This window comes from Cryptotermes secundus, unplaced genomic scaffold (genome assembly GCF_002891405.2).
Source record: "Cryptotermes secundus unplaced genomic scaffold, Csec_1.0 scaffold152, whole genome shotgun sequence".
Classification (NCBI taxonomy): domain Eukaryota; kingdom Metazoa; phylum Arthropoda; class Insecta; order Blattodea; family Kalotermitidae; genus Cryptotermes; species Cryptotermes secundus.
Window position 1 is genome coordinate 2210656 of NW_019720705.1, and position 13133 is coordinate 2223788.

At 40.1% G+C, this 13133-nt stretch overlaps 1 protein-coding gene and 1 pseudogene across 3 annotated transcripts in view; both read left to right on the forward strand.

Annotated features, from left to right (window-relative positions):
- Positions 1–286: 286 nt before the first annotated feature.
- The window catches only part of LOC111871182 (monocarboxylate transporter 9), a 38694-nt gene continuing 25847 nt past the window's right edge, over positions 287–13133 (forward strand). For all 3 annotated transcript variants that reach the window (XR_002843989.2, XR_002843988.2, XM_023864087.2), the window contains exons 1-6: positions 287–635; positions 3334–3432; positions 6379–6505; positions 7362–7505; positions 9309–9613; positions 11431–11658. Coding sequence is in view for 1 of the 3 variants with exons in the window: in XM_023864087.2 (XP_023719855.1) it covers positions 3343–3432; positions 6379–6505; positions 7362–7505; positions 9309–9613; positions 11431–11658 (894 nt within the window). In the remaining 2 variants the exon portion in view is untranslated. The remainder of the gene's footprint in view (positions 636–3333; positions 3433–6378; positions 6506–7361; positions 7506–9308; positions 9614–11430; positions 11659–13133) is intronic.
- On the forward strand, positions 12739–12861 carry LOC111871604 (annotated as a pseudogene).

A 13133-nucleotide genomic window follows, 5' to 3' on the forward strand; every position in this document is an offset into this window, starting at 1 on the left:
GTTGCGGCCCTGGGTTTGGGAACCACTTCTCTAGCATATACCAGGAGACTTCTTTTTTTAAATCTTCAGGGAGAGATGTCTGTCTCCCCCCCGACCCTTGACGACACCGATTTTGTTTACAAGATATCTCACGGACTGCCGCGGGACAAAAAGTGTGCGTACTCGTTGAGAAGGCCAAACCGCAGATAAATAACAAAATCTAAAAGTTTCTTTAGTACTGATTATTGGCACGGTTGCAGCACTGCCTGTATTCCGCGAAGTTTTTGTATTTGTACCAATTGTAGGTGGTCCATGAGCACAACCCCCCCCCCCACCTTTACGGTTCATTTCCCCTGTCGGCCTTGAAGATAAGGAGAGAACACATGTTTGGCCGTAGGCGGGTTAGAACTGGCTCAGCATTTCGGGCTTATGTTTACTGTGTGTTAGAAGCTTGGACATTCCCTGTGAACGAGTTTATGTACTACAGTGAAACGGTGAAATGTGTTGGAAGTGCCTTGAAATATTTAACATATTTGTGTAGTGTATTTCTGAACTGCGGGGACCATCTGTTAAGCATAACTTTGAGTGAGGTAACAAATATTGTAATATTGACTATGCAAACTGGATCTCAAGGCTGAAGATAAGAAGGGAAGAAGGTAATGTAACGCGTGTTAAGATATTTTTGTTTCTTATATTTATCAGTCTGAATGTCATATCATTAAACGTTGTTATATCAACTGATGAGGTTAAATAAATAGCATGTATGATATAACGTGTCTTGAAACTTATACAATTTCGTGATGGCAGAATTCCTTCTTTCAATGTGTAAGGATCGAGTTTGTCTAACGAGCCGCTGTAGTGTAGGACCTAATATTAGAAGACATCAAGAACCTCCTCATCAAGATAGACAGGCGGCACAAAATCTGCTCCGTACAAGAAGGACGATAGGAGTACGGACACGAATCTAACGTGGTTTAAAAATTTTAACTATTGACAATAAAGGTTTTTTAAATAACATCTAGAAACTTTTAAAAACTTTAGAACACCAGGAAGCTGCTGTGATTGTGAAACGTTCGACTTTAAGCATACTGTGCATTATAGGATATAAGTGTATGTATTTTAAATCAAACACCTATTGTGATGGTAGTTTCCAGTTTGTAATGATGTTCCCTCTGAAGATGGTCCGTAAGGACCGAAACATGTAAGGGAGATAAGTTTTAACGTAGTAAAAACTTACATGTCACACTGGACGGAGTGGTTTGTATTTATGAACTAAAAGTATTCTATTGTAAGTCTGACATTCATGAACATTGCACATTAATTGAGCTGCTGAAATTTATATTGGAAAATATTGTAGATGATGTTTTTAGTGAAATTACGAAACTGATAAATATCCTCTTGACAGTTCCCATGACTACATCAGAGGCAGAGCTTTTCTAAGAAGCACCGTGAATTCGGAAAGACTAAATGCGCTTGCAGTGCTTTCAATGGAGACAATTTCCACAGTTGTCATCCAGAGATCAAGGAGAAAATTATTGATCTTTTCGCGCAAATTAAAACAAGAAGAATGGATTTCATTTTTAAATGAATAGATTAAGCTTGAACTGTAACAATTTAGGTTAAAGTAAGTAAACAAATGTTTGATTTTGTTCTTTTAGGATTTTATCAAGTTTCTGAATAAATTCTCTTTTTATACTTGTTTGTTTCCTTTCATACAATTTTAAAACAAAGGCTACAAATTTTCTGGAGCAGCACAAACACTAGTTTTACCTACGAGCCGCCACTGCTAGTTATATTTCGAGAAGAGCACAAGTTATGAAGCTCCTCATTATGTCGGTAACTGTATAACACAGTAAAAAAATGTTTCCATCAAAACTTTTAGAGAAAACCAAAACACATTTTCTGTTGTATATTCTTTCTCCATGAGTGTGTTGAGTCTTGAAACAAAAGTTATTGAAGATACCGAATTTCGTAAGCTACGTATAGGCTGCATTTCATACTTTTTTACTTCAAAATAAAGCAGCTCATTATTATTAAACTGAAAGTGCCAAAATTAAATTTAATATAGGACCGAACAGTGCCAGAGTTAATCAGATACATTAAATTGTTTTGGACTGAAACTTACGGATAGAAACATGAATTCCCTTCCAAAACTGTATTTTATGAAGCCCCTGTGTACCGTTAAATGTCCTATTCTCAAACACAGCATATTAACACGAATTACAGAACACTTGACGTGCTATTGGGCAGAGCAGCAATGCTCATTCATATGCTAATTAAGCTGCTACATTGAGAGATCGGTGCAGTCAGTACGATTGTCTGCAGACAGTCGATTTAAAACGCTGCTCCGGACTTTTTATTGTTTTGCATTTGTGCGCCTTGTTCTGGAGGTCCTGGATGCGAGTTCTGTGCGGACATCGGGTATGACCTGTGTGGCCTAGGATTACCAATTTGGAGATGGACAATAATGAATGTTGATATGGCTACGTTGTGAGATTTTTCGTCCTCACAGAAGTGGCTATGGAGATTATTGTTACCCGGGATGTGACACAGTGTACTCTGCTAGATCTTTACCGACGTTTCGGTTCCCTGAAAATGTAAGCAGCACGTTTCTACAAATTACTGCAAAAAAATGCAAATACGAGTAGAAACGAAATTGTTTCCTCTGCACTTTCCTACTCAATTACTTGTAGAAGATACGCGTGGTATATGCGGCAAAACAGTGGGTCTACCGTATATTCAGGTCAAAACACATGACTTTTTTTTTTTAAATTGGTTTCAGAATTCTGAAATCCACCACAGAATTACGCTTGTTAGTATAGTATATCAGATTTGAGGGTTTCATCAGGGCGAATACTTAGATCCCGGTCTTGCTGCTTCAGAGGAAGGCGCCGTCTGTAATGGCTGGGATAATAGGTTCTTCCGAAACAACGGCAACCACCTGCTACAACACATGTTGTCATAACTCAATAAAGACCATATTCGAAATATACAAGTCTGTGCCATAACTGAAATTCACACCGTAAGGATAAAATATAGGCCTCACAGGTAGAATCAATTTGTTCAGTTCGATCGCCTGAGAGCTTGCCGCGAATCACTGAACCACGCGTTCGCCATTCCCGCGTGCGCGAGAGATCGATTTCAGAGTCCCAGATCTCCGCACCGCTCCGCACTGTACGGCCGTGCAGTGTAGACTGACGTCGTGGAGGTCATAATGTGAAAACCACGACATCCTTAAATGATAAGGCTATTTGTTTCGTCACGTAAGCCCTGTAAAATAGGTTTGTAGTGGTGTTTGGAAGATAAATATAGCCGCATTACCTCGTAATTATAATTAGCTTTCGTTGTTTACAGATTATCAGTATGGGAGCAGTGGACAAGGAAGGTCGCAAGCTGGTGGCTCCCGATGGGGGGTGGGGGTGGATGGTCGTCGTCGGAGTTATGTTGGTCAACGTAAGTAGTTGCATTTCTGCCTCAGTTCCCAAAGAGTTAAATACAAATTATTCCATAAATATTCAAACCAATTTCAGCAATTTCCAAAACAAGGACACTTGAAGCGTTCTGCTGCTGCTGCACCCACCACTATCACTGCCAGTCAGGATAGCTCAGTCAAATGACACTAGGGGCAGGAAGATTCGATTCTTATAAGGACCAGAACTTTTTATCTTCAGCTTCCGTTCAGACCGGCTCTGAAACTCGCCTACCCTTCTGTCCAGTGGGTGTCGGGGCTCTTTACCTCCAGGTAAAGAAGATTGATGCCGGTCACGGTAGCCGAGCGGTCTAAGGTATGTACTGTCTTCGCTTGCTCGGAAGCCGGGATCGTGGGTTCGAATCCCACTCAGGGCATGGATGTTTAGTATTTGTGTGTGTATGTGCGGTTTTCTGTTTGTGTACAGGCAGAGGCCTTGCGACGAGCTGATTATCCGTCCAAGGAGTCCTACCGAACATCTAAGATCTAGACTTGAAAAGATTCTGACGATGGTATATACTGTACTTCTTTTGGCTTATTTTGGACTTCACCCATCGTCTGGTATGTAAAAGACAAAAGTTTTCACCTGAAGACGGAGACAAATCCAGTCTCCGAAACGTCGTGGTGTTTTGTCTTTTACATACCAGACGATGGGTGAAGTCCAAAATAAGCCAAAAGAAGTACATCTAGGATCTAGTAACCCGAAGTGAAACGGATAGTTTCATGGAGATAGGCCAATGCCCAAATTGGGGCTGTAGCGCCAAAAAAGAAAAATAAAGAAGATGGATCCTGAAGGTGACGATTCATCTCCAGTGAGAGTCAAGATTGAGAAAGCGTGGAATTCTAGGTATATCATGACATGGAACTTAGGCACAGAACTTCAGAATTCTTCTAAAGCATAATAGTAGCAACGACAGCAACACCGACAGCAAATTTATACGGCCTTGCATAATAGTGTTGTGGTTGGATTTATTTATGTATGACTTAGAGGCATGGGTGCTGTCAAGATTTTTTTCAAGAAGGGGAGCCAGAAAATGTGCTTATAAACTTATATTTAAGCCCTCTAAGACCATTTCTACTGATTAAAATAATTTTAAATTTCTTCAGTTCTGATTCTTTTAAATGCTGAGGGGGGGACCTGCTTAGTTTGCCTCGCCCTCGTAGGTGCCCATGCCTCGAACAGCCCATGTGACCTTTGTAAAATGAACGGTGACGAAGGTCGGATTACACCACCACCACGATACTTCATCTTGTAATTGTAATGAAGGATTCAACAGCGCAGTTTTGTAGCTGTTCTGCTTCATATTTGGAGTTCCCAGGCACAGTTCTCGGCCAGGAAGATGATTGTTCTCGTTTCTTCTTTTGTAGTGTTTGTCAGATAGGGGGCAGGGCACAGCCGCTTCTTCCCCTTACACTACGGAATCGCCTTATGCAAAATTATCCTATTTGATGTTCTGTAGCCGATACAGTAAGAAAATATGGCCAAATAAACAAGAAACAAACAGTTGTGTTAATGGGATGACAAATAAGACACGAAATAATCAGAGGTAACTTATAACGTGATTTAAAAGGCCGCGCCATAGCTCAAGCGGTTAGTCGCTGGCTTCCCACCGCGGCGGCCCGGGTCGATCCCGGGTCTGCTCAAGTGGGATTTGTGGTAGACAAAGTGGCTCTGGGGCGGGTTTTCTCCGAGTACTTCGCTTTACCCTGCCAATCTTCATTCCACCAAATTCTCCATCATCATAATCACCCGGGGCAAGTACAATAGGCCAATCAGTGGACCCAGCTGGATTCCACCCCTCTCTAAGCGAAAAAAAGGAGAATAAGACATTTAAAACGTTTAAAATTATCTCAGTCGTTGCAAATTCTCTGCAAATTTTATGTTGTCTCATTTATGGATACCAGTTTTACCGCTCAAGCGAGAGTGCTTGCGCGCATGCGTGTGGTTCCTGTTCTGTTTTCCATATTTTGTCACTTTATATTTCCACCTTTTATCTTCTTTGAATACTTAATTCCACTTTCCACACGTGGTTCACTGTCGGCACTTCCATTATTATGAATTATAATCTCTCAATGACAAAATATCTGGGCCACTATTGGAAACCGCCTTTACTACAGCAGGTTTTGCTTCGACATGTATAGTGGCGTTTCGTGGCGAAACACTGAGCTATATGCCCCGAAAATCACTGATGATTTAAAACTGCACTAGACGTGGCGGCTAGATTCTCCATTATGCGATATTTTAAATGTATGAAATAATGTAAACATGGGCGCCTCGAGAATTGTAGCCAGAAAATACGTGTGCTTACAAACTTACGTGTGAGCCGTTTAATTCCATTTCTACTGATCGTTCCAAGGTATTCGGGATAGAAGAATAATTTCTAAACGCTTTTCATTCTTTATACTAATATTTGGCATTTTTTTTTCTGCGAGCTGAGGTAGCGACGGCGCTATAGCGATTGGCTACGGGCTGAACTTCCGAGGGGTCGGAGTTTATATCTCAGTGGAGGCAAAATTTTTCTCTCCGAGTCGTGCAGACCAGTTCTGGGGTCTACTCAGCCTCATCTCCAATGGGTATCGGGGGCTTTTTACCCGGATAAAGCGGCCGGGACGTGAAGCTGACCACTTACCTCCAACTAGTTCCGACTTAAATAATACGTGGATTTATATACCACTCCCCCATGCGTCTTCATGGTGTAGTGCTTAATTAGTTAAGCGCAGGGACAATTTTAATTTTTACCTTTATGTATTTTTCTTCAATTTTAATCACTTTCCATAAATCCAGGATGGATAAATGTCTAGTTCCCCTCTCCACCTGCCAGCATCCGTGATTATAAGGTAAATTTTGGACAGAACTGGAGCCACCCCGTTTTTGCACTGAACCTTCAATTTCATTTGGTATGCCTGGTAACAATAACTGTATGTTCCAGCTCTCAACACGTTCCATTGAGCCTTCATTTGGGCTGTTGTTTGGAGACAAACTCCGGGACATGGGAGTGGCAACTACAGGAGCTTCAATCATTATAAGCGCCTTAGATGCAACAATCAACTTCTCTGGTATGAACCAAATCTGAGCCCCCCCGCCTCATATCTTGACTTTGGTGGTGGAGTCACATGCTTCTCTCATGAATTCGGGTTGACCCATAATGCTTAATATTGTTTCGAATTTGCGTTGTCTATAAAACTTAGATCACTTTAGACCAGTTGATTGTTAACTTGATCTATACTATCAGGACCTGCTCAAGCCTGCTGCCCGGATTCGATCCCTGACCAGATAACGTGGAATTTATGATGGACAAAATGACACGGGGGTACATTTTCTTCTACTTCTTCGATTTCATCTTGCCAGTTCTCATTTTACCAGCTGCTAAATAGTCATTAATCACCCAGTCTCCAACGCTTCTATCCAGTGGGTATCGGGGGCTCTTTCCTCGGGTGTAAAACGACATGGACTTGAAGCTGACCACTCAACCTCCATCAAGTGCCGAGGTCAAAAAAAAAAAAATGGAGCTATACCTGCACTCACCCCGTACTAAGCAAGGTATAAAAACAATTGCTTTATGAGGAATTAGTTCATACCATTGAATATTTGACGCAATAGACAAGGTGTCGCAGAAACCGATGTTGCTATAACCAAGTTTTACTGTATTAGCAAAAGATTGGATAATCTTGGTTTGAGTCTCAGCAGGGGTAGGATTATTCTCTTCTCCACCAAATCCAGAATATATCAGGGGCCCACTCAACCTGCCATCAAATGGATATGGTATCTTTCCTTGGAAATAAAGTACATGTTGATCTCTATTTAGTGCCAACCTTAAGTAAGTGTGGAGTTTTATTTTAGTTCTATACAACTTTTCAGCACTTACCAATATTTTACTTGCTCAGTATATTTTATCATTGTCTGTGCCCTCAGGTCTGTTTGTAGGCCCTCTCATCCGGAAGTATTCATACCGCAAGGTGGCTCTTATTGGCTCTGTACTGAGTGCAGTGGGGCTAATAACCACCTTCCCTGCAGAAAGCATGACCCACATTCTTTCAACATACAGTATTATGGGAGGTTAGTACCCAGAAACTTGAAGTATAAAGCTACATTTATTTACTTCATATACAAATTATGACTATTTCATAAATATTCACTGTATTTGAGGATAGTTGTGCTTGAGAATGACACACATGGTTATGAAAACTAACATTTATCTTACTGTTGCAATTTGTAAAATTAATCTACTGTATTAATGATGATCATTACTTGGGAACATAGTGAAAAACCAAGGAGCTAGTCCATGAATCTGGCCCATAAAGTCTACAGTCTAACCACAAAATGAAGGATGCATGTAAGTTTAGTTTCAAGCTCCAATGTGCCTTCATGGCATGATGCATAGACAGAGAAATACCTACTTTGATTTACCTTAACTTTCTGTACAAGGTTCATCATGACATCATCCTTTTAACTTCTGAATTATGAGTAATATCAAAGTGAAATGAAGGTAGAATAGTAATTCCCGGCTCAATGTCTTTTTAATGCAGTACAAATTAGAACTAGCCATAATTGAATTTAATGTTTATATATTTATATATATTATATCTCTTTCTTTATCATTTATTTGAAACATTGGCATGGTGTGAATATTATCCCTGCAAAAGAAATTTAAGAGAGAACCAAAAAATTTGTTATTGAAATCTGAATGTAGTTAACTTTTTTCACTTTTATTATAAAATTGTATCTATGGAGTAACAGTTTTAAATTGCAGGAGATTGGTGCATACAGAGGGCATGAACAATAACAGAGCCAGACTCTGCACCATGCACTGTTTAATTTTCCAAATTCTTGTAATTGGTCACTTGCAATGAAATGAGAAAGAAATTAAAATTAATTCAAGACTTTATAGTATGTTACAAATATTAGTATCTTATTATGATAAATAGAACAAATGGTCAACAAATCTGAGGATCCAATTTCAAGCAGGAAATAATATTTTTTTTGGAAGCCTACTTAACACATGGAAGTATCAAATTAATTGAAAATATTTTAAGTGTTCTGTTTAAAAAAAATGCTTATTATTTTGAATGCAAATATATTATGAGATATAGTAATATAAGGAATTTGATATCATATTGTCACGTGTTGGGTGTATAACGCGACAAATAACTTCACACCGTACTGGATATAGCGAATTTTATTTCACATTCGCTCTTACAATCACACAAATTACAATCTGACAATTACTGCCATCGGCAGTATCACAAATACTACACTGCAAGCGCTGGTTGACTGCCTGGCTGACTCGTAACTTGAGAACTAGCTGTGAATTCGTAGCCCGAGAACTGAGAACTGTAACTTGAATAGTCTTCGCTGCTCCTTATTTAGCACCGTTCCGGACAACACAGAATACAGCCACATAATAGGCACCACTGTTGTCTGGTGCCGTGTTGCTAGCAACGCTGTCGGGAGTTGTCTCTCGCAACCACTGTTTACCCACGTTGCATAGCGACCAGTGTGCTGGGACTCGGCTCGCTTCGGCTCTGCTTGGCTCACTTCGGCTCCGCTTGGCTCAGTTCGGCTCCGCTCGGCGCGTCACCGCTCCTGGGGGGGGGGGTCCTGCTAGCGCGACACGTCGCAATATATAGAACACAAATAATCACACTGTACTTCTACAGATAACTGAAACTGTCAATATTGGTTTTAGATCATTCATAAAGTCACAGTCTTAAAAGAAGATACTGTGGAAGAGGATGTGAAACATAGCAAAAGACTTAATGCAGTATTACAAAGAAGTCAGTTGGGGCCAAAAGAAATAAAATGTGACAGAGTAATGTGATAAGCTAGATGTAAGGAAAGATGTAATTTACTTTGTTTCAGGTTTAGGAATTGGTTTCACGTTGTCATCTACATTTGTAGCATTGAATCATTACTTCAGCAAGAAACGGGGTCAGGCCATTGGTTTGTCCATGGTAGGTACTGCATTGGGCATGATGGCAATGCCTCAAGCAGTACATTTGTTGCTAGAGGAATACAACTTCCATGGATCTCTCCTCATTCTGGGAGGTATTGCCCTCCATGCCCTTGTAGGTTCGATGTTGCTACAGCCTGTTGAATGGCATGTCCGACCAGAAGAACTCAAGAAGAATGAAAATGAGCAACTTGAAAATATGGGTAAAAAACAGGTAAACATATTTATATGCTTGGGGCTCACAACTCTGAGATCAGACCAGTCAGAATTGAATGTTTTGAATGGGAAAGATTTTACATTCAGTTGCTACTATTTCCAAATATGTGAAGTTTCATCACACTTTTGTTGCAAAGTTTTAAATTGATAAACACTTGCGTTATTTACCATCAATAATAAGTAAATTACTTGTAACCCATAGAAGAAGTCTTGCTTGTGGTATAACTATGTTAATCCATTGGCCTACATCTTTATTTTACCTCTAAGACAAGGTGGCTATTTGATTTAAACATTTCTTGGTATTATTTGTATCTTTCATCCACATAACTGAAATGAGAACATAATATGTTATGATTTCACATTATTCAGTGCTTATTATTTCTAATAGAATTTGAACACCTTGTTTACATACAATTTTCCGTCAATAATGCAACTAATTATTTCTTCAGTCACATTTGCTTCCTCTATTAACACAGCATGTTTCGGTCCCAAACGGCCATACTCAGGTGTCCCACTATGTCAAACCAGCTACACTGCACTGAGTATTGTGTATTCCACACGCATTTAACTGAACATTTTGTAATTAAAATTTTACAATAGCACTCGACTATTGTTTGTTAATATCTTACATGTTACAGTTCACTCCATTTAAAATAAATTAAAAATCTTTAAAATTGTTAAATATATAAAGCCCCTAATTTCACCTCATAAGGGGCGTCATTCACTTGTCTAAGCAATACACCCTTCTTTGGTTGTTTACAATGCACCTCCTCACCCCTTCTATATGCAAGCCTGTTGTTATGTTTTGTCTGCAATTTTGCCCCTTATCCATTGTTCCCACAAGCCATATATGATGTCTTCGCGTGTGTGTCTGCTTGGTCCCCAGAATGTGTATGAGCCTTTAAGAGAATGTACCATACCTTAAATGTGCAATTATGCTTGAGCATCAGGGGACACTGGGCCAGATTTGTGAGAAACATTCCTCTTTAATTTTGGAAGTTGTACTAATGCACTAGGTGGTGGTGGCGGTGGCGGCGGCGGCGGCGGTGGCGGTTGGGCCGGGGGGCGGTGGTGATGGTGGTGGTTCAGTTCCCAGATATTTATATGATAGCCAGAAAATTTCTGGAAAGATTATTGATTCCAGATTCTTAGGTTATGTATAATGGTCAGTTAATTCACCAGTCAATCAATCAATCAGTTTATTTGTTCCGAGAATCCATATTTGGAGATAGAACCTCCAGATATAAAACAAGTCAATTACTACCTATTAAAATAACATACATATCATACATGAGTCAACAATACAATGAAACTTAATTACCTACTGATTTCATACATATCAGTCATAGCATTAACATCTGAATCACCGATACTACCAGTATCGCTCAGTGATACTTCGTCCCATATAACGATTATTTGTCTTTCCTTGTCTCTTTGGTTCCCCACAACCTTATTGTGACTATGGGGATGCAAGGACAAAAGAAACTGTATTTAACACAGAACTGGGTCCATGTGATCAAAGTCTGTTAATGTATAGTACCCATCGGAGCTGTTGAACAACATATGGCACAGTCAGAAAGAGAACTGAGAGACAGAATAGTTCTGAGAGCTACAATATGGCGTGGACAGATTACTTACAAATTCAATGAAAATGAAAACTATTTGGGTCCTGAGGAATGAGGACTGTCACTTAGGGACTAAGCATGGCAAGGGACGTACGTAGTATTATTTCATTCTGCTGTGTAGGAAGCAGTAATAGGTTATATAAATAAGACCGAAACGTTGTTGAACTCTTTTATGTTTTTTCTGTTTCAGGAAAATGAACCTGAAGTACAGTCCCTGCTGCTGGAAAATCCCCAGACTTCAGTCACAGCCATCTCTGCCTTGGATGATATAGACAAACAGGATCCAATTGGCAGCAAATGTACTGAACACGTCCCCCACACTGTATCCAATAGAGGTGTGTCAGTTCACAAGTGGAGTCAGTCAGTTATGTCCAAGATCTCCAGGATGGACTTCACTGGAAGCTGTCATACTCATACGGTAATAAGCGTGACTCGTTGAAAATCAGTAGGTAACCACACACAAATTTGTTTGTGTGATGAGGTGGTGTGACTGTTTCAGTTTGAAGTTTTATTAATAGGAACCATGTTTCTCCAGAGTCATTCTTTGATGCATAAAGCAATTTGTCTCCTCCATGTATGTTTATAATTAAGGCTTTGTTACAAACAATATTCATAACTTCATGACCCCATGTATACACACTGGTTAACACATGTATGCACTGATGTAAGTACCAGCAGACGAAAGAGGTATTACATTCCACAACTTTATTGCTCTGAGTGAATTCACCAATAAGAACTCAGTTTCCTGTAAGTTAATTTCTTTCTCACCATGTAATCTGGCAGGTGGTTACCATTGCCTTGGAGCCCCATCTTCAAGGTAAAATTTTAGCCTGATTATGCAGTAATGTAAACTAGAAGACCGTGATCGAAGTTCACAATGCCATAAAATCTTATAATATTGTGACATGTTGCGCAACTGAGGACCCCTACCTCCCCAGCGGCACGTGGCGGTAACGTAGCGCTCTCGTTACTACGGTAATAGGCGAGTCATCACACCGTCACCCTCCCCATGGTGACGTAACATGCAACGCGCGGTGACGTGCCGAGCGGAGCTGAAGTGAGCCGAGTCCCAGCACACTGGTTGCTATGCAACGCGGATAAACAGTGGTTGCGATAGACGACGGTAGCAACAGTGATGCCTACCACGTGGTTGTTTTCTCGTTGCCCTGCTGAGAAGAACGACAGTTCTCAGTTCGCAAGTTACGAGTTACAGACGCGTGTGCGAGAATCAGTGATAGTTCATGATAACCGAGTGTATTTGGAGTGTGTAACTCAGAGAGATTTGTATAGCTCCCGCGTTATTAATACGTGAAGACTCTTGAAGATAGTGTGAAGAGATTTGGTTGTAGGGTTTGTAAAGTGTGAAACCCGCAACTGTGTTATAATTAATTGTAGCCTAGAGTTGCGGGTTGTTAAATAAACCAAATAACGATCTCTACGGCTTCTTCAGTAACGATACACGTTACAATATCATACAAGGAAATTCAGTTTTAAATAACTGGCTTCTCGGCCTTTGGCTAAGATCAAAGTGTAGTATCTGTTCTTATCAGCTTAATGCTGGTAAGCTTTTTGTGATATAACAGTGAAAAAAAGAAAAACAAACAAACAAACGTGAATGTATTTGTATAGTGAAGTGCTTCCGTGATTTGTGGTAGTGTATAGAGTGCCGCGAAAAAAAAAACAGTGAATTTAACGTGTGTGGTGCTAATCGTAGACTTTGTGGCAGTGTTGAACATTGTAACTAGCTATCGGGGACGCTAACCATTGACAGTGCCGCCATATTTATCTGTGACATAGTCAGTGATCAGAGACGCTATTTCTCGAATCACGGAATTCTCTGCGTGTGGTAAGTAATTTGTGATAATTGGCAGTGTGCACATTGAACTAGCCATC